Source organism: Argentina silus (genome assembly GCF_951799395.1).
Source record: "Argentina silus genome assembly, chromosome: 13".
In the NCBI taxonomy this organism is placed as follows: Eukaryota; Metazoa; Chordata; class Actinopteri; order Argentiniformes; family Argentinidae; genus Argentina; species Argentina silus.
In genome coordinates this window covers 8,000,064-8,022,340 of record NC_139667.1, presented here as the reverse complement: position 1 = coordinate 8,022,340, position 22,277 = coordinate 8,000,064, and the positions used below count along the sequence as shown (strand labels likewise).

The 22,277-nt window shown below is 43.8% G+C and overlaps 2 protein-coding genes across 3 annotated transcripts in view; one reads left to right on the top strand and one right to left on the bottom strand.

The window, feature by feature from the left end:
* slc25a21 (solute carrier family 25 member 21) overlaps positions 1-9,919 on the top strand; it is a 69,506-nt gene extending 59,587 nt beyond the window's left edge. The window contains exons 5-11 of the mRNA XM_083683008.1: positions 1,810-1,876; positions 2,908-2,967; positions 4,670-4,777; positions 4,974-5,138; positions 7,248-7,429; positions 8,591-8,643; positions 8,928-9,919. Of these exons, the coding sequence (XP_083539134.1) occupies positions 1,810-1,876; positions 2,908-2,967; positions 4,670-4,777; positions 4,974-5,138; positions 7,248-7,429; positions 8,591-8,643; positions 8,928-8,989 (697 nt within the window). The 3' untranslated portion in view covers positions 8,990-9,919. The remainder of the gene's footprint in view (positions 1-1,809; positions 1,877-2,907; positions 2,968-4,669; positions 4,778-4,973; positions 5,139-7,247; positions 7,430-8,590; positions 8,644-8,927) is intronic.
* Positions 9,920-13,459: 3,540 nt separating this feature from the next.
* Positions 13,460-22,241, bottom strand: pax9 (paired box 9). 2 transcript variants are annotated; one of them, XM_083684084.1, is made up of 3 exons: positions 22,086-22,241; positions 20,811-21,443; positions 13,460-14,263 (listed from the first exon to the last, which is right to left on the bottom strand). In XM_083684084.1, the coding sequence occupies exons 1-3, from the start codon at positions 22,087-22,089 to the stop codon at positions 14,088-14,090; spliced, it is 813 nt and encodes a 270-aa protein (XP_083540210.1). In that variant the 5' UTR covers positions 22,090-22,241; the 3' UTR covers positions 13,460-14,087. The 2 variants fall into 2 exon arrangements, with proteins under 2 accessions (XP_083540210.1, XP_083540211.1); XM_083684085.1 differs by having other exon boundaries at positions 20,854-21,443.
* Positions 22,242-22,277: the final 36 nt, after the last annotated feature.

Below are 22,277 nucleotides of genomic sequence, written 5' to 3'. Positions count from 1 at the left end.
TCTTAGTAATATATGCCCTGGTGATGCAAATGTTATCAGGTTTATCTGAGTAAAGCAATCAGTGTTGAGAGGCAAATGTGACTGCTTTACAATGGAGTTATTTATGTTATATCTGCTTCTCAAGAATTTGATCCATTTCACGGCAAGCACGCAGTAACCTACCAGATACAGTTGTTGCCAGTGTGTTTGTAATGGGTTATCTTCACAGCCATTAGGCATAGTTCAGATTACGTTTCACAGCAGTATTATATGACAAAGACAGGTGTGTGGTTCACGTTAGATCAGCACATTGTTTATTTGCTTATCAGAGAACTGCCCGTCTGAGGTAACTTCTGTTAACCAAATACTCTGGACAGTATCAGAGGTCTCGCTGGGTAAGTTGTCTGTGATCTGTCCCTACATCCAAATGGAAGGTACCATGTTTGCTGTAGTGCTTGTCTAAAGATTTAGACCTGTTCTACCTGTTTGGGTTTGAGGCAAACCCTTTTAGAACAACAGGTAAGAGTGAAAGGAGAGAGAAGGACGGTGGGGTTCCTGTGAGGTTTTATTGAGTGTTCGCTAGCCACAGTGAACACTTCATTAGGAACACTATACTAATACTGGGTGGGGCCTCCCTTTGCTCTCAAAACAGCCTCAATTCTTCGTGGCATTGATTCCACAAGATGTTGGAAACATTCCTTTGAGATTCTGGTCCATGATGGCACGATTGCGTCACGCAATTCCTGCTGATTTTTTAGGTGCAATTTCAAGCTGTGAATCCCCCTTCTACCACATCCTAAAGGTGTTCTATTGGATTCAGATCCGGTGACTGGGAAGGCCACTGAAGAACACTGAACTCATTATCATGTTCATGAAGCCAGTTTGGGACAACTTTTGCTTTGTGACATGGTGCATTATCATGCTGGAAGTAGCCATTAGAAGATGGGTAAATTGTGGCCATGAAGGGATGCACATGGTCAGCAACAATACTCAAATAGGCTGTGGCATTCAAGCGATGATTGATTGGTATTAACAGGCCCAAAGTGTGCCAAGAAAACATTCCCCACACCATTACATCACCTCCACCATGAGAAGGTGTACAAGTGTTCCTAATAAAGTGTTCAGTGAGTGTATGTTCTGTGTATGTTGTCACTTTTCACACACAGAACAGTTGGAAACTGCACCTGCGTGCACTTATAAAATGTGCATGTAGAACACATTTTGTGCCTTCTTTGCATTACAGGGAACATATTTTCCCATGTAGGCAGGGGGAGTAACATAAGAGTGAGAATCACAGTTTGAGTCACTATCACTAGTTAGATGCCTTGAATGTAGATTCAACCTCTGTTGATTATTATTGCTTCAATATCCGTAAACAATTCTTTAAAGGGGCAATCTGGGATTGGTATTGTACATCCATTTTTGGACTTTTGAATTAATGATATATAGCCATTGATTCTTGAAGAATATAACTTATAAATATATAACTTTGAGAGTGGTTACATTTCTCCAGCCCCATCCCTCAGCTGTTTACCAAAAAAGTGGCGGGGAGAACGCTTTGTTGTTGTTTGAATTTCAGATTGCACCTTTAATGTGGAGAGATGATAATGTCAATACCACCCTCAATTCAGTCTTTTAGTCATCTATGGTTTTCGGAGACAAACAAATAGTAGTGGATCCAATCTACTCACCTGGATCCAATCTACTCACCTGTCCATCCCTGTGTGAAGGTCACCAACCACTGGCAGGTCAAGGTAGTGTTGGATGCGTGCTGTTCTGTTGTCATATGTAACACTGGGTATTTCTCTCTCTCTCTCTCTCTCTCTGCAGTATCTATGGCTTCTATAAGGGAATCCTTCCCCCTATCCTGGCTGAGACACCAAAGAGAGCAGTTAAGGTAAGCCACAGGAAGTCCTCTCTCTCTATCTCTCTCTCTCTCTCTCTCCACCACTCATTTTATGGCATTTAGCATCCCCACCAGTACAGCAAGCTGCTGTGTGCCATGTGACCCAACCGCCAGAGTTTTTCTCTGCCCTGCTTGAGTCCTGCACTACTGTATGAAAACAGACGAGCACACTGGTTACTGCTAACAGGGGAACGCACACGGCGATCAAACAAGCAACGGCGTCCGCCATGTTTGTCTTCCTGCTGCTCTTATTTGCTCTGGAGTGCTCCCAATATTGGCCAACAAGGAGCCAAAACAGCAAACTCCCTCCCCTCTGAGTCTCAACGTTTGATATCTGGCCTCATCTGCCGTGGGGAAGCAGAGAGGGTGGGGATCGGAGCTTCAGCACCTCTCTCTCCGTCTGTGCCAGAGAGCAGGCGACGGCTGGCATCAGGCCACTCTGTAATGAGATGCTATGTGAGCAGCGCTGCTGTGTGTGCGTGCGTGCGTGCGTGCGTGCGTGCGTGCGTGCGTGCGTGCGTGCGTGCGTGCGTGCGTGTGTGTGTGTGTGTGTGTGAACGTAAACACTTGCACTGAGGAGACGGGGGTAATCGCTCACACGGAGCTCAAAGCTGGCTGATGGGAGAAATGTCTGGAGGGAAAAAGTAAAGCAAATTAAAGCCCCAGATTAAATAGCTTCCTCAGGCATTTTGCCCTGAGCTCAGATAAACAAATCCATGGATACGTCTCCGTTCTGCGATTTCATTGTTCATGAATAATTCCGAGAGTAAATGAGTGAAATGCTAAATACCCTAATGGACACTTGGCCCTCATAACTCTTACTTTCAGAGAAGGCCTCTTTGTGCTGGTCAATACATGGAACAACCATGTGGAGCCTTGTATCTTCTTGGAATCTTTTATAGTTTGTAGTGTGTGTGCGTGCGTGCGTGCTTGCATGCGTGAGTGAGTGCGTGCGTGCGTGTGTGTCCATCTTTTAACATCCTGGCTTTGACAGTGAATTCATCCTGATCTTCTGTTCACAGTTTCTTACCTTTGAGCAGTACAAGAAGGCGCTGGTATTCACCCCTCTGTCTCCTGGTATGGTGAGTCTCATACCCAACACACACTCACACCTGATACAATAAGCCCATTAGTAGACAACTATGCATGACAACTTGTTCACAAAGACTCACTCCCTCACAGATTCTCCATACACAAAAGCACCCAAACATAGCTGATCACAAAGGGCCGTGTAGACAGAGACTGTAGCACACTGTAGCCATTCTTACCCTGACTCAGCATCTTTTCCTCACTGAGTGACTCAGAGACTAATTCCCAGTTGATGGGAGGAGTGTCACCACCTCCAGCGCCCATTCAGGTGACAGCAGAGTGTCAAGGTGTGATGGATGGCCTCACGTGTGTATGTGTCTCAGCCTCTACTCACAATGATGAGGCCAGACCCGGCTGGCTCAGGGCACATCGCTAGCCTTGTTTGCACAGCCATTGGGAGGAGTAGAAATGTTTACCTGTCCCATCCATCACATCTCCTGCCTCCCCCTTCACCTCCCCCTCCTCCTCCCCCTCCTCCTCCTCCTCCTCCTCCCCCTCCTCCTCCCCCACCTCCCACTCCAGTCCTTCTAAGCCTCCTTCAACCACACCCTCCCTGGAGGACATGGGGTATTATATGAAACACTGTGGTTAGTGGTTACAGTATGTGTGATCATTAGTGTTGGGTGTATTACAGATTGGCTTTGAATGGTGCAGGGCTCCCCCTCTCTCTCCATTCAGCGCAGTAACAGCTGAATACCTTCAGTGTGATTAATGAGGACGCACACTCCAGAATAATACAAATAAGAAAATTAAAAAGGGACTGTATGACTGTGTAAACAGTGGCAGGCATGTCTTGAGAGGATGGGTCCCGGGGCTCTGACAGCAGAGAGAAAGAGGCAGGAAGAGTAATGAGGTACAGACACGTTTCTGACGTGTTCCCATTACGCCTCTCCCTGAGCATGCACACACACACATACACCACACACACACACACACACACACACACACACACACGCACAGTCACAGCCCCACCATCATGCACCACACTGGGCTCCTCCTCCCCCCACACTGCCTCCACACCTACTGACCACCCTCAACTGTATGTCAAACACACACACACACACACACCCATACCTGAGATGTCGAATTGATTTAATGGTTTTATTTCCTGGAAAATTGTGTAACAATGTTATTTCAACGCCTACACTGTTTTACCCCAAAAGCCCCTCCTCACCTCGTAACTGAAAGTAACACCATTCCAAGAGCTCGCATACGAGAAGAGACCTGACTTTTGTCTGTTTGTCTTTGTATCCTCTTGGACTTCTGTCTCTCCTTCTCTCACTTTGTCCTCATTCGTTCAGTCACCTCTTCCTCCCCTCCTCTCTCTCTACAATACGTTCTCTGACATTTGTAGAACAACAACAATGGCTGTCGCTGCATGACAGAGACAGTCGTCCTCCGTAGGTGACTAAGAAAGGCTAGGAAAATAAGTGGACTGAGAAACTAAACGCAGCAGCAAGTTTCTGAGAAACTCAGTGTGTCGTCAGTAGGTGCTGGTGAACCACACCAAACTATTATTCATCCGTCCAGTCCACCTCTTTACTGACTTGTTTATCCACCTTTCCTCCTTTTGACCACTCCTTTGACTCACTTCCTCCTCCGTCCCCCGTTTGGCCTCTCACTTTCACCCTGTCTCTTACTCTGATTGACTGTCTCCGTCTCTCCCTCTCTCTCTCTCTCTCTCTTCCCCCTTAGGCATTGTCTGTGGCAGGGCTGGGCTCAGGGCTGACTGAAGCCCTGGTGGTCAATCCCTTCGAAGTGGTGAAAGTCAGTCTACAAGCCAACAGAGATGCTTTCAAAGTGGTAAGAGATATACCCTGTGTGTGTGTGTGTGTGTGTGTGTGTGTGTGTGTGTGTGTGTGTGTCTCAGTTTTTTCTCTCATTGGGAGTCGTTATAGGCCAATATAGGTTTTGTGGTCTGATAGTAATCCCAGTTGGCTCCACCTTGTGCTTTGTCATTGTTGACATCTGTTGATCTTAATGACTTTGCCCCATACAGCAGCCCTCCACGTTTGCACAAGCACGGCACATCATCAATTCACAGGGCTTAGGCCTCCGAGGACTGAACAAAGGGTTAACGTCAACCCTGGGCCGCCATGGTGTGTTTAACATGATCTACTTTGGTTTCTACTTCAACGTGAAGGATGCCATTCCTGCCAACCAGGTATCTCCAGTATATGGTTGAATGTGTATATGGTTGAATGTGTATATGGTTGAATGTGTATATGGTTGAATGTGTATATGGGTTGATGTGTTTTTCTCTGTCTCTGCTGTCCTCTGCTATCCGGTCCGGTTTGGTTGGACCCCTCCAGGTTCTATTCTGACACCACATAGACCAGCCACTCGTCCGTATACAGTATATTCGTTCTAACTACAGGTCCAGTTTAAGTTTCAGGCACTGCCCTGATGATAAAAAACTAAATCTCTCAAGCAGCCTCAGTGTACAGTGAGATATAATTGGATCTACTCTTGACCACTTAGCCTGTGAAAATAGCATGGTTTTGACAAGTAGGATTGGTTAGCCTTAAGTACTCCAGTGCAGTGTAGGGGGAAGAAAAATCAGAGAGGAGCTGGAAAGATCAGTCCCACTAATACCTCCTCTGTTTGCTCCCCATAACATCCTCAATGGTTCAGATTACACATCCGGCAGGGCCCGATTCCCAAACAAAAGTTAATTTTGTTTAATGGAAACGTTACCATACGCCAGCTCCACATGTATAAACTGGAGCATTAGATTAACTCCAATGGACTAATTGGAAGCAGACAATGGTATTATTTCAGGAGGGTGGAGGGGTTACAGTGGAAGCCCCAACTGAACCTCTCTATAATTCCATTCCATCTACCCAGTTAAGTATGGTCACTTACAGAGTAGCTGGCCGTTATGATTCATCAGCTGGAACGAACTAGTCATAAAGGAAAAATGATACAAATAAGGTTGTTTTTTTAGACATTGCCTTTGAGAGTGTTCGTGTAGGGAGAGCCCGTCATTGAATGTCTAGGTGGAGTACAGCCTATTGAGAGAGCGAGAGAGAGAGAGAGAGAGAGAGAGAGACTCACACCATTGTGCGTAGGAGAAAATAAATATTGCCAGCTCTGGCAGACAGACTCATGCAGGCTAGGCTGATGATTGAATCTCTCCGAAGCCTTTTGTCAGCAAGTGAGCGATGAGCTCGCAACTCAGACGTGTCGCTAGTCAAATCCAGCGTGCCACGTTCCGGCCTCTCTCGCTTCTCCACCTGAATGGCAGAGAGCGAGCTGACAACACCAACAACGCCATCAGAACTGAAAGCGTGAGTGGAAGTGAGTGTTTGCTTACAGGCTGTGAGGAAGTTGGTTGGTGGGTAGGTGGGTGTACATACGGAGGAGGGAGGGGGCCAGGGCTATGTTAGCCCCCCCCCCCCCCCACACACACACACACACACACACTCCCACTAAAGAAAGCGGGTTGGATGTGGATATCCCTCACCGCTCAGGGTGTCCAGTGCTTTGAGAAAGGCCCGGACCATCTTGGCTTGCTGTCATTTGTAAAAAATCTCCTGGCCAATTAGTTGTCAGAGCTCTCTGAGTCTGGGCTTCTTTGGTATAGTAATACCGAGTCACAGCCCAATTACCCAAATTGTCCCCATATGCCTCCCCAGTCTGCCTGCATGAACCCTGTTTATAAATCCTCTCCCCGAGCTCCCCCCAAGAACATGTGCTTCAGCTCAGCCAATCAGAGGGCCGCACCGCAGCCAGGAAGCACTAATCTGCCCCCCGCTACCATAAAATGATCAGGGCTTTCATGCCAGCTTTGCAATCATATGCACAAGCCCTCATGCTCTTTCTCTCCCTCTCTTTCTCTTTTTCCCTCTCTCCTTTTCTCTCTCTCATTCTCACTCACTCTCACACACACACAAACACAAGTGCGCATGCGCACACACAGAACTTTCTTTCTATCTCTCACTCTCTCACTCTCTCTCTCTCTCTCTCTAACAGACCGTCTTGATCAAACTTGTATGTCGACTTTCCCCTTATCACTTGTATCTGTCTCTCTGGCTTTTCTTTTCGTTTTAATGTTTTTATACATCGCAAAAAGATTGTCAGCATGGATCTTCTTCTCCTAGAATATTCCCTATAAAAGGAGCTAGCTGGCAGATATATGAGAGACGTCGACAGATGCAGCTACACTCATAAAGGCCTCGGTTCTGTCTCTACTCTGAATATCCCTCTCTCTCCTCTCCTCCTCTCCTCTCCTCTCCTCTCCTCTCCTCTCCTCTCCTGTCTGACCTGCCAGGACCCACGTCTGGAGTTCCTGAGAAAGGTTGTCATCGGCTTGCTGTCAGGAACCATCGCCTCCTGTGTGAACATTCCCTTCGACGTGGCCAAGAGCCGCATCCAGGGCCCCCAGCCAGTCCCAGGAGAGATCAAGTACCGGACTTGCTTCCAGACCATGGGCGTGGTTTACCGGGAGGAAGGGTATGAGCACGGGGTGGAGGGGGGGGGGGGGGGGGGTGTATGGCACGAGGTTACATGTAGGGTTACATTCAAGCAAGGCAGGGGTAGCTATAATTCAGTATGAGTTCTTACAAGACTATGTTCCATTGTGTGGGCTGAAAGGCATCAAAGGCCTATGGCTACTATTCTGTAGGATTGATACAGGCGTTGATCAGCATGACTGGTTTCAATGAAGGATTAGCCCAGAGATTGTGTGGTTTTATGACAGCAGCAGCGCCCCCCCCATGTAAACTGCTGGAGGAGCACAGAGACATTTGTCGTTAGTAGACTTAGGGGCCTAGGGGGCTGGGCTGCTGCAGGAGCGCCACTGAAGCCTTTTCTTTTCCAGGGGTGCAGAGAGGGTGCCCCCTCCACCCCATCCAGTCCCGTGCTTTAACACAACACAGTCCCAGCTAATTAGTGGTCCCTATGGGAGACGTCGTTAAGCAGGTCCTAACGAGCCGCACGGCGCTCGGCAGGTCAATCTAATCAGACAGAGGGGCAGGGAGGAAGTGGGTCGAGCCTTATTAACGCCATCAGTGGCGGGGGGTGGGATGGGGGGACGGGGGACCGCTAGGCGGAGGCTGACAGCCTCTGATCACCTTGAACGCATTAGGGCAGGTACACACCCCACCAGTGGCCATTAGACCTCTCTGTAAATACCTGACCTAGGAGAGAGACTAGCAGGCAGTCAGTCGCCTCTACAAACCCCAATGCTGCCAACACACGGAATCACACACACATACATGCAGGCATACCGCACAGCACACATACACACACATACCATACAGGAATATATCCATTCTGTGCCCTACATTTGTATTCCCACCCCTGCGTTCAGTGGTGTAGCACACTAAGGCGCGTACCATATCATCGCAAGGTCCCTGGTTCGATTCCGGCCATCATCATATCCTGCAGCATGTCATCCCTCCTCTCTCACCCATCCTTCCTGTCAATCTCTACTATCTCTATCCCAATAGCAGCAATGCCCTAAAAACATAAAAACATATATACATATATATATATATATATATAAAAAAAGAAGTAAGACTTGATTCCAGTTCTAACTTTTGAGATGTTCTGATGATTGAGGATGCATCAGTTTGCTAAAGAGTCATATTTTCTTTTTTACCGTTTCTGTAGATACTTGGCGCTGTACAAGGGATTGGTTCCCAAGATCATGAGACTTGGACCAGGTGAGTTTTTCAAACTATTTGATACACTTTCTCTCCATTTCCTCAGTGGTGCACACTAGATAATTAAGAAATCTACATATTTATGTCTCACGAAAATGTGATGGTTGGTTTGGGAATAATCCCTTAATTGAATGGAGGTATAATATGGTATATTAGTCTGGAGGTCGGCATTGGCAATAGTTAACTTTCCATTGTTTTGATATAGTCAATACATACGATGTCCATCTGAAAATCAGTCTGGCGACTACATTCACAGTGTTTTTCTCCTCTTCCTGGGTGTATAGGTGGGGCAGTGATGTTGCTGGTGTATGAATATGTGTCTGGTTGGCTACAGCAGAACTGGTGATGTAAAGCTCACCACACTGTCTGAGGGGTCCTCAGTCCTATAGCCTAAAGGACCCAACAACCAGACTCAACAACCAGACCCAACAACCAGACCCAACAACCAGACCCAACAACCAGACCCAACAACCAGACCCAACATTGACATCCAACAGACTGATCCAGCCAACATCCAGCCAACATCCAGCCAACATCCAGCCAACATCCAGCCAACATCCGTCCCATAGTTATACTCCTAACACACGTAGTACTACAACACACACACAATACACTGAATGATCTATCACCCACATGACATACTCTCAACAGCCCATTCATCCTTTCTATGCCATAGTCCAACAAAGTCTCCAAATGATTACATTCTATTACACCTCCCTACATGCTACACTCTCTATACCCATATCCTGCCTGTACCACACGACTGGCATACACATCTGCACCATAAAACCTCTCCATAAATCCTCATTGCATGGACACATGAAACATCCCCCCGAACACCCTAACCGCCTGAAGTTAATGTAAACCTACTCATCATGTACTATGAAGGGGTTTGATGTCCAATACAAAACATCACAGATGTACTGAACAGACACACCACAACCACAGCAGAGTTCCACGCCCTAACGGCCAGATTACACGCACGCACGCACGCACGCACGCACACACACACACACACACACACATTTTGACATTTCATGAAGGGACATTTTATTTTGGTATTTTACGGGTTTATGTGAAGTTCACATCTTAATGAGTCCACATCTTAATACCTGTCATGTTATGTTTAAGGAACGAACTTAATAGAAATAGTTTGTTTAGAAATGTAGAAATTATTACAAATAATTTACTTTTTCACTGAAGATCTTAAAGTGCCTATGGAGCAACATGCTTGTCTGTAACAGTAACATATTAATTAAAAGCACATTGAACTTGAGCGCTCTCAAGCGATCTCTCTCGTGTGCGCGCAGTGGTGCATGGGTGCGTGTGTCCGTGCGTGCGGGTGGGTTGCGAGATTTGATCGTCGCCACGCTCGCATTGGCCACATTCACTCTTCCTCTTCCTCCTATCCCACTAGAGCCTACTCTTCTGTTAATGCCTCTCGGCCATCGGAGCTGAGTGTATGCCATCTCCTCATGCAGGGCCGCTGCTCATTCAGGGCCTCAGCATAGCTTAGCACAAGCTAAAATAACACGCTAAACTAATTCAAGTATGTGAGGGAGGACTGGAGGCTACCACACTCTCACTCTGCCTCACTATCTCTTACACAAACACACACACACACACACACACACACACACACACACACACACACACACACACACACACACCTGTGGCCCAGCCCAGACTTTGTGCAGGAAATCATACCTGCCTCTGCTCAGCTCTCCCCTCTCTCTCTCCCTCCCCCCCCCCCTCTCTCTCCCTTTCTCTCCCCCACTCTCTCCCTCTCTCCCCGTCTGGCAGTCAACTTCAGGTTATGTTTAGTCAAGTTTCCATTTGACAGTCATCATTAATGTGTGAGTTGCTCTCTGCCAAGATGGAAAGGCTGCCGGTTTGCCTTGAGGCCCACGGTGATAGACTGAACAACAGACACTCGTGGATTGATGGAATTGTAAACGCTTAACCTGTCCGCTCCATAATGGAGTGTTGAATGCATGTGTTTGTTTGTGTCTCGAGTTCTTACAACGTGCTTCATACACTGGCGTATAGCATGGCAACACAATTCAACTCATCTTAATACCTTCCCCCCTTACTGAACATAGACCAAACTTTCTGGCCTCTCATTTCTCACAGTATGTATGTATGTATGTATGTATGTATGTATGTATGCATGTATGTATGTCTCTCTCTCTCTCTCCCTAATTATATATTTCTAATCCCTGGCTGGCTAGCCTTTGACAGCCATGAATTCATGGCACAACAGCCTTCTTCTTTTTCTAGCAAGCCACCGTGGATTGTAGAGCACAATGAAAGATTAATACATGTATATTCAAGACCATTTATCAAAAGATATGCTTTTGAGTATGATTCTAGTTTTCCTAGCAGCTGGCATGATTGAACATGGTGGTTACCTGCCCCACAGACATAGGCATGGCACCAGACATGCAATGGTTTCCCAGAAAACATTTTTACAGGATTTACTCACCTGTGTGTTAAAACCTGCTGTTTTAAGACATTCAGAAAACAATCTGGCTGTTGTCACCATCCTTTGAAAAATTACAACTGAGCAAGAACACACCTAACTCATGTATTCCAGTAGTTGTGTGTTCCCTGCTCGGTGTTACTTTGGTACAGCTTGTCTTGTTTCTGATTGCATGGAGTGAAGTAAAGATAACCATATGACATTTGAGTCAGACTCAACATCATTAATTAGAAGCATATGTTTTCTGCTATTCATAAAACTGCGTCTTCAGACCTCACTATAATGCTGACCTACATTAGACTATTGCGGCCCAGATTATTAGGCCAATAGGAAACAATTTCACTTGTTTACAAACATACTGTCTACACACACACTTACTAAAAAACGCTGGCGACATTTAACATAATCAAATCCCTGTTTAATTTGTTTAAGTAAAAAGACATGAACAGGCCTAATGGTGATATAGGCCTACTTCAGTTGAAAATAATGCTACTGTTTGAGGTGATGCAGTAAGTTAGTATTGTCGGTAAACAGCAGAACCAGAGGGCAGGCAATGACTTCTTATACCTCATGTCTTCACTTTGAGCACAATGGAGAGTTGATTCTTCTTATTCTTCTTCTTGGTATTATTATTATTATCATTATGTGATGGATGGTATGGGTTATAAGGAGAGGTGGAAAATCACCTCAGTGAAGCTCTCTGATGTGGTTCACATACAGTCAAAAAAACACTACGATCCATGAGCAACGGTCCGTGACCACTGGATGCGGGGGTGAGTGTTTTCCAAGTCAAATCAGGCCCTGCACAGGGAGGAATGTTTATGCTGCAACATGGGAGAGATGGGGGACTCTTGGGGCCAATGGCTGGGCTGCCTCGCACCCTTCCCTTTACCTATATGGATATTTATGTGGGTAGTGAGGGCTATGTAAAAGAGCAGCCGAGTTTTATCCAGCTCTCCTCAACCTCAGCCCCGTGCTGCTGCCCTGTTTGCACAGGACTTAATGAGTGTACACACACCAGGTCAGATGCCAGGTGACCTTGTAGACCACAGTCAAATGAGCTCTGTCTCTGTCACAACTCTCGGAGTGTGGTGTTTACTCCAAAACATCTCTCTACTACACTTCTAGACAAAACTTGTTGGAGCACATTTAGGCTTTGTCTACGATGTATTTGTGTACTGCATAACCACTACTCTATAGCTGAATAAATGGTTACATTGTAAAAAAAAAAAAAAAAAAAAAGATATCGACTGGTTAGAGAGACATTCGGATGGTGTTGGTGTGGTTTCCCTTTTTATGCGCCACATTATTTGGACCCCTGCTGAAGCTCAATGGTGATTGAACTTGAATAGACGATCTGTTGACTACAGTGCATGAGGGAACATGCTGGTGTAAAATGTCATAATAATATATTTACACACATTTCCTTTTTTATCTGTAGATATTCGTATGACTTTAACATTTTTAAGAACAAGTCTAAATATGTCATTCGATAGACAGAATTAGAACACCGTAATTGATACGGCGACGCGCGCGTAATTGGAAAGTACGGGATGTGTAAACCGACAACTTTCGTAGGCCAATTTACACGGGGTCATTATAGCCTGAATAGGCGGCATTTCATGCCGCCTTAATTCAAGGAGGATACTTTATACTGTTAATCGATCCTACACCCCTTTTGTAAGATGCACGTTAGAGCGAGGTGTGCTCCTTCTCTTCTCACCTCGTGTCAATCGAATACGAGGTCAGTATTAAGCAGCAATAATTAATAAAAAGTCGATGCATATATACTTTGGTCATTATAGATTTTCTGACTTTCTGACCCTAGCAACAATCTAAAGCAAATTCGCTGACCATAACCTCTGTTGTTGTTTCTGAAATTTTGGGAATTCACAACCGTAGGCTATGATATCAGGATCATCAAAGAGAAATTCAAATGACGCATAGATGCGTGTGACATTTAAATGTGTTTTGTTTGGTCACCATTCACCATCACATTGTTGACCTGTTTCTAAGGCTTCTATAGTGTCTCAAACAACCGCTAGATTCAGAAAAAATAATTACCATCAAACAATTTAATAAGATACATTCAATTTCATTGTGCAACGTTTAGAACTGTGCAGCTTAACCGTTCATGAATGTAGTCTCAAACATGAAGGAAGACAAATGCTAAAGTTGTCTAAATGTTCGTGGAATATCCCATACTGTCTCTGTTGTGTCCCTAGGTTGTTAATTAATTGCATTTCGTTCAATGTACCTTAGTCTAATAAATAAACAATATAACTTCTCCCAGGAGCTCTTGCATACATTTCAAGGGAAGTGAAAAAAACGATGCTCAATAAGATTGTTGCTTTATGAAAACATAACAAACAGAAAGCAAATACAAACATAAAAAACAATGGCAATTGATAACACCCTGAAACACTTAAATGCAAACTGTTTCCTCATTCGTCATTGTGATTGCCTATTAGCCATCTTACTTTACCCCTTTTCCCCTAAAAACATTTGCATAGAAGTTTGCAGAAATGAAATTGAGGCAAGCTTTTGATGAGGGATGTACCCATGATGTGAGAGTGAGAAGCAGTCATACCGGTCCTTCAATGCACCTGTCCTGTGATTTCTGCTGGGCAACAGACTGAGTCTGTGAATAGTAAGCCTTTCCCGCCCCATGGCTTTTCTGTAATTATGTGTTAAGCTGGTGTTAAGTTGAGATCTTCACACCATGTCATGGATGTGGAAGATAACTGATATGGGTCCTTTGTCAGGTCCTTCATATAAATACAGAAGAGGTGATGGTTATGAGCTCACACGGGGGAGGGAAGACTCATGTCTCCTCTCTCCTGCTCCCCGTCTCCCTCCTCGCTCTGCCCACCCATTTGCAGTTTATAGTGCTGAGGCAGTGACTGGATGAATGGCGTCACGGCTGGCTGTCATACTCTTGAAGGCCAGCAGGGCGGCGATGTCACAGCTGTGGGGAGATAGAGCACTGCCACTGGGTGGCTGCCATGTGGGACCGGTCACATAGGCCAACGTGGTGGCGCTGTACCCCATGTAGGGCAACACTTGGGTGGGAGGGTGGTAGGGAGGGATGCTGGGCGCTGTGACATAACTGTTCACTGTGGGCAATCCATTCGGCATCTGTGTCAGAGGGGAGAGAGAAAGCGGAGTGAACGGGTGAGAAAAAAGGATTAGAGAGAGACAAAAGGAATGTAGGGATGAGTTTAGTGCAGCCAGGGAAGGTGGAAGAGGTGGAGTAGGGAGAGCCGAGTTGGCAGAGAGAGGAGGAGCAGGAGGAGTGAAAGTTGAGGTGAGGGCGAAAAAACAGTAGAGGCACATGAAGATATCAGGTCAGATGATGAGATAGAGGGTGAACAGGGGGGCACCGCAAGATAGTGGTTGCTTGGGAGACGTTAAGGGTTTAATAAGTGGGCAGAAGAAGAGATGAGATATAACAGAACGTTAAAAAGCAAAAGGCAAAGGAAAGTATGGAGGGTGAAGCCTGAGGTAACTTTTTTTGGCAAAGTAACAAAACATAACTTCAGGAATTTACTCAATTGTTTCAACATATAGAGTCAGATATGCTATCCCTGGGTGGTCTAAATGACTATTGAGAATGGCTTCAGCAGATGAGCTCTCTTTTTCCTGTGTCTTATTTGCCCTGGATTGGCTCGACTTAAAGACCCAATATGTCTATTTACATTTCCCTAACAAATAAGCTCGACGGAGATGAAAAGGCCTTGATATTAGTCCATTACTGTGCCGTTGGTGGTAGAGTAGTGTCCTTCATCATGCCTTTTTAACGATTATGCTCATTACATAGGCTAAACAAAATGCCGTGGGCCTGCGTAATGACGTTTAAGTTTATTTAATTTCTGTCATATCAACACTTTTCTATTGTACTTTTTTTTTAATTTCATGTGTTTTTCAATTAATTAATTCCGATAAAACAGTATACCGTGTTGAAAGTAAGTAAATACCAAACCATACTTTTATCTTTAGTGTAGCGGGCATTTAATATTTTTTATAAACAAAAATACATGACAAAATCGTTTTCGTCTTCTCTTAGTTTTTTCCCCTCAATGAAATCGACTGAAAGATATTAAACGTGAATATACGGAAAACAACGCTCTATTTCTCGGCGTTTTTGCATCACGTTCTCGAGCAATTTACTATTGATTTTGATAATATAAGCGATATGATATGACATTCTTTATTGCCGTTAATGACTTATCTGAGATAGATGTATGGACATAGCTCACATAAATATTCGATCTTATTTGATGGATAAACACAATGGAATATGAATTAGGGCCCCTGAATACACTTGGGGATTGGTAAAATATGAATAGTTCATACATAATGCCGCACAAAGGGAATAACTGGCTATTATAAATGGCTGGCCTACTGCTTTCGTAAGTTTTCCTGGAAATATGATACTGCATTATTCTGTAATAATGTTGAACATGCAGCAACCATTCCAAACTGATCAAAATGTCAGTTAAAACAAGTGAATTGTCATCAGTTAAGTAATGACCTGTCTGATAAAAACAACCCTATTGAGAACAGGAACGGAAGAAAGACATTTAAACATCACATCCGAGCCGCCGGCCCTGTTTATGTTCGTGCGTGCAGTTACCTTAAATCGAAATTTAATGATCCAATTCTTCCAAAGAGTGACATGATACAGCCATATAGGCGCATGTATGGTTTGCTGGGATTACTCATATACAGTTAACAGCACATCATGCACTTCCAGTAGTAGCCTAAACCAAAGATATATACTTCATTGTACTTAGCCTACTTATTTTGAACACATTTTACATATTTTATTAGGGTATTTTAGACGCTTTTGTGGTTTGGTTTTTGTGTCGCTTTATTATTAATATTGGGACTTTTTTTCTTCGTTGTCCTTTAGTCTACCGGGATTATAAAAAAATAAATAAAAAAAAAAGGTCAAACCGCTATTTTACAAACGGGAATGAATGGACAGCCAATCACTCAGCAATTGACCTTCAGCATCACTCTTTTTGGAAATCCTGACTCCCTCTTATAGTCGCCACAATAGTGTGTGTGTGTGTGTGTGTGTGTGTGTGTGTGTGTGTGTGTGTGTGTGTGTGTGTGTGTGTGTGTGTGTGTGTGTGTGTGTGTGAGAGAGAGAGATGTGTGTAAAAGAGAGCGAGACACAGAAACAGCGAGTAGGCCCTATAGCCTAAGAGCTTTGAAAATATAGAATATGAACCCCCAGCATTTTGAAAGGATTTACATCTAGACGAAGTCCCAGGAGGACATAGACCACTGAGAAAGCCATTATCTACCATAGACTGGGGCGTAGGCTAGATGTTCTATTTTCATGAAGTTAAACGTGACAAATGAAAATAGTTTAAAGAACAGGCATACTTTCATAATCCACATTTCGTTTCTATACATTTTTGAAGTTCCTCGGTGTTAAATTGCCAATAGCGCATCGAAATTAAGACTTCAATAATGTTTCCCAAACTTTGAGACAATATGTTTTTCATACTGATTAAACTCAATGTTGGACATTTCTGAAATATTTGCCATTTTAAGGTCTGAATTGTTTTAACAGTTCTGGCTTTTGCTTGAGAATGTATTTACCTTCAAGGGCCCATATATTAATTTCATGCCATATCCATTATTCTGGATCATTTGCCTCCAGTGAGTCATGATCTATATATTAAACAGTATTTGATGAATGAGTTCCGAATGTTGAGATTGGACACTCTGTTATCACGGTCGCGAGTTGAGGTCTCAATGTGTATCTGGGACTGCTCACGCTTATGTCCTCAGTGCCATGGCTGTACCATGCATCCATACAACAAACCATCCGGGAATATAGCTACATTTGTTATTAAGCATTAAGAATATATAGTCCGCTTGTCCATTCAAGTGATGTTCGGTAGTTACACTGAGTTCGGTTTACCTTGCAGGGGATAGATCGCTCCATCCCCTTGCCTCCCCCTCCCCCCTCCCCACACACTCACTTTCACTCTCTCGTACTTCAATCATGCACACTTGCGCACACGCATTGTCCTCTCATTACGTCACATAACAGGTCTGCATTTCTAAGAAATGTTTGCAAGTTAACCCCAATATGATGAGATATTCTCATGTAGCCTATAGCCTTTGTGATACAAGGTTCTGAGGATGAGCAACGTGTTAGAGAGGCACACACAAGAAGTCAATTATTTCAATAGCCTAATTGTGGGCAGATCTTGGATGTCAATTGTCCAGGAATTCATCAAAGTGTGTCCCCTTCCACAAGGTTATAGATCAGCGTGCCAATCATAAGGTGGCTGTATATGCTAATCATTAACAGAAATCTACTGACCAAATATATAATTATGTTTTAATTCTTTAATTCATTCCGTTTTCATACGTTGAAAATAAAGTGTGTAAAGTCCATTAGACTCTCGTTGAAGTTCAAACAATATAGAATTGTTTCACGAAGTGTTGCCTGTGAGCAGTCCGCTAAAGACAATGGAACCATACATATTTTAAATGAAATAACATTTCAATTATACATCTTCAATAGTTTGTTTTTTTGTTTTTGAACACGGTCTGTCTTTGTTTTAAATTTAGGCCCATACTTCCCAATCTTCTTTGCCCGCTGAAAAACCGATACATTACGTAAATCAATGTCAACATAAGTTGATTCCTCTGCCTGGTTAAAATTTACTGGTCAACGATCTGACTATGCAAAAACGCAAAAATAAGATTTGTCACTGAACAGTATATTTTAGGGCACTATTTAATTTATTAAAAGCTCTTTTGTTAAGTCTATCTCCTTTTGTTTTCAAAATATACTATTTGACTGACGATAAAGATAAACAGCAATCCTGTTGTTTTATTAAATGTGTTTTATTGTTCCAATATGTTGTACTAAGCGACTGGCTGCAGAAAAGGCTAAGGCATATTCACCAGGCCAGGGATTACTAAAAAAGCAGTCGATGGGAGTGTGAGATTGCAGGTTCAATAGTTTTTTCACAACACTAAAATAGCAATGTCTACATGTGTGCATGATTAATAGAAAAAGTAGCTTATAACAGGTATGCCCTCGATCTATGTAGGCCTAACAAACAGTGTGGGCCATAGTGTACTGCCCACGCCCAGGAATAGCGTGTTAAGTATTCGATGCATTCATTAGTTTGCATAATGTATGTTTAAATAAAACAGGATTAGATGTTGTTGGGGATTCTAAGAAAATAAGAGGAATCCTTTTACAATTTTGCTTCATGTTCTAAATGATGTTTATCCGTAAGTGCCGCGCACAATCTTTTCAGAGAAGACTTGCACGCTACAGGCCGACTGTTCCCATACACTCATCTCACACTCTCGGGTCTAGGCCTACATTAAAACCTCAACAAAAGTTGTCCACTTCAGACAAAAACAAAAAAACAACATTTGAACCAACATAGGGCAGGTTTCTTAAAAGTTAACGCTTTTCCTTGTAACAGTTTTAGTGCACACCGTCTATACACAGTTCTAAATAAGGCCTAGGCTACTCGTGTTGTGCCATTCCTGTATTTACATGCTGAAAAGTTGCCCTGATTGTGTGTGTGTGTGTGTGTGTGTGTGTGTGTGTGTGTGTGTGTGTGTGTGTGTGTGTGTGTGTGTGTGTGTGTGTGTGTGTGTGTGGCTTTCTGATCAAACTGAAGCTCAATGCAAAATGGAATGTAGTAAGATGATTCTTTCGTGTAATGACCAGGAACATTTAGTCTACCAACCGCCTTCCTGTGGGGACAAATTAGATTTACTTTAACCGTTTCCCTTTTGTTCGTGATGGATATTATATTATACACGGTTCCCAACGTTTACAATTGGAACAGCAAGCCCACCACTGTTGTAACTTGAGAAGGCCATTGAGTGTATGATTTTTTTTCTCGTCTCCCTTACTGATGTGTCGTTCTTGCAGCAATCCATTTTGACAGTAGGCCTACTAGGTTGTCTATTTTAGTATTTCCTATAATAAGTAGACTATTACTGCCTGTAATCCTTCCCCTAAAATATTTCCAATTCTAGTATTATATTCCTACCTGAATGGTCATTTTAGTTTTCTATTCTCTGTGGCACGCAGACGTAGTGCAAATTTCGTAGCGCAAAGAGCCAATGACACGGTGTGTGTGTGTGTGTGTGTGTGTGTGTGTGTGTGTGTGTGTGTGTGTGTGTAAGCCATTGGGAGGACTGATTATTTAGTGCCTTTCGAAATATCACCAGAATTTAAACGCAATATGTTAGCCTATTTCCAAGTGTTAGTAGCCGTCTTTGTCGTCTTTGTGTTCTTTTCCCTGGTGTTCATTCGCTGTTTTGAGTGTAAACTCAAATTCATATCATTTAATATTTTAATGAAAACCTGTCTTGAGGCCGGAGAAGTTATTGTGGCGCTAAAAGGCCTCACGTCATTGAGTGTACGTTATACTTATTTCGGCTTTCAAAACCTGCCGCAAACATCTGCTAATAATTTAGAAATGCATAAATTGTTTATAAAGGCAGCCTTTGAGAACACATTCCTCCGCGGGATTTCTGCTTCGTTGAATGCCTGTGTTGCCTTTGAGAGGCGAAGCTTGTTGTTTAGATTGTCTCAGTGAAGTTGATACATGGAATGGTCTCGGCCTCCCGGATCTGAGGAGAGGGGCATGTTTCTGCACGGTGCAATCGGAGACAGTTCTGATAGAAGCACAGGGACAACTGACAACCCTTTGCCTGCTGCTACAAGAGACATTGACCCAAAAGATCAGATTCACAACAACGACCAACATCAGAGGTCATATTTTACTGTGCGTTTCCAAAACAAAAGTGTATTTGTGTTACAGTCACAATATAAACACTAGTTACGTTCAATGTCGAGTCATAACTGACAAAAATAAGTTACTGAAGTCCTGTTAAATTGAAAAGGGCACAGTGCCGTCGTACGTAACAACATCATCAACTAAAATAATAGTCCAAGGCTTTAGCCCAATCTGGTCTGCAAGCGCGTTAAACGGCATGAAACTGTCTTCCAGAGCAGTGTATTTTTAAGCACGGCAGGAACAAAATGTCTGGCTGCAAGACATGGCAGGCTTTGAACACCTCATTTTGATTTCAGTTCATCTCCTCACCGCTGCGACTTCCCTTCGTTATCCCACTAATATTCCACATCCGCTCCTTAATTATTACTGCAAGCCCTGAACCATCTGTTTTAATGCAACCGTTTGAAGTACAACGTTACTCATGCACCGATACCTGCAAATTACAAATAACTGGAAAGCCAATGTACTTTGCGGTTCGTTACAGTTCAATGTTAGTCTATTTGTCGCACTCTCAGGCCTACTTGTTTTTGAGCATCTTATGCTTTACTATTAAGAAGTAATTCAGAAGTTATCAATAGTTTGTTGTGGTTGTTATAACTCATAACTCACCGATATTTTAGTCTAATAAAAACGATATCATATAACCCATTATTCAAGGGAACAACGTCACACAACAAACCTTGATGAATGATATCAATACACATACTAAACAATGTGACGTAGGCACACACACACACACACACACACACACACACACACACACACACACAAGACGCCTTATAAACTCTATTGAGCTTTACTTATGCACCTAAAAACTATTTTTTTCGGCAATTTGACCACTCATCCAAGTGAATATTGTAGCCTATAGGCCTACTTACTTTGTTGCTCTGTTATTGATCGAATCCCCAGAATATCTGTAACTGAGTGCGAGGAGGGCCATATCCTGTGCATTGCCATGTGTCCGGGAAGGGTGGGCATGCCAGGGGGAGTTGGTACTTTGGTCCCAGTGGCTCCTAAGGGGGTTGGATATGAGTATATGTGGTTGTATGGTAGCGAAGGTTGTGGTGGTGGGTGATGCGCCTGTTTGCTTGCCTCATACTGGTTTTGCTGGGAGAGATTCCCAATCTTGTTGCGGAGGATCCGGCTGATGGAGCTGACAGATGGTAGATTGAACTTGTCACAAACGCCGTCAGCCAGTAGCCTGTCCCGAATTTCCCAGGCGAAAATGCCCGGATCCCTCTGCTTGTATGTCCGTATATGCTTGACCACGGTAGGCGTGGTGACCCGTGGCTTGCTGCCCCCGATTGCTCCCGGGAGTATAGAGCCCGTCTCGTTGTACCGGGCCAGAATCTTGCTGACGCAGCCGTGGGAGACCCGGAGCTGTCTGCTTATGTCGCAAGGCCTGATGCCCAGCTGGGCAAGCTCTACAATCCTGAGCCGGATAGCGTTAGGTAGCGGTCTGCCGTTGACAAACACACCGCCAAGCTGGTTCACCTCCCCAAAGGCTGGCTCTGGTGTCATAGAAACATATACAAAAACAACAAAATGAAACACAAGTGTCAGTGTATAGCTAACAATCACTGCGAGGCCTATTGCGAGAGGGACTGTAATCAATTTGGTCGTAGCCGACTCTGGTCTGCAACATCGACCCCATGATTAAAAATGAAATGCGCATGTTCATCATGGATACATACGTCCTAAACCAGGACTCTTATCGTGTTAATAAGAGCGGATAGCCTACTGTTATATGCCAATACAGTGCGCACACGATACTAGAATAACATGTCCCACCACCATATTTTCCTTCGCTCATAAAACACCCTCGCCAGTTTGCTTATAGTACAGCACAATGCATTGTTATTATTCATTTTAATTTTTAAATGCATTTGGAAAACAAATATGTTTGACTAAGAGCACCACATGCTGTAAGACCATTATAGTATGGCTACAAATAACCTCGGCTACTAATGGCCAATGAAAATCCTTTGTCAAAAGCCGATTGATGCGCAAATATATTCGAAATATGAACTATAAGGTGACAGCAAAATTGAGCAATTGGCATTTATACATTTCTCCCTTGAACGAGGGGATCATGTCAGGCTGACTGCATGTTTCTCCATCATTGATAACAAAACCTTCACATATGTACTTACCCATTGTGCTAAGTCCACAAATTATTATGGGGTAATCGGAATTACGCCTCCCGTCCAGTTCCGAGTCCAGTTTCGCTGGTGTCCAAAATCCTGTCTAGGGAGAAGAAATCCTCCCCTCCGCCACGGGTGCGATAACGATAGTAGCAAGAAGGACAAATTCGCGATCTGTTTCCTGATGGCAGGGGAGACAGG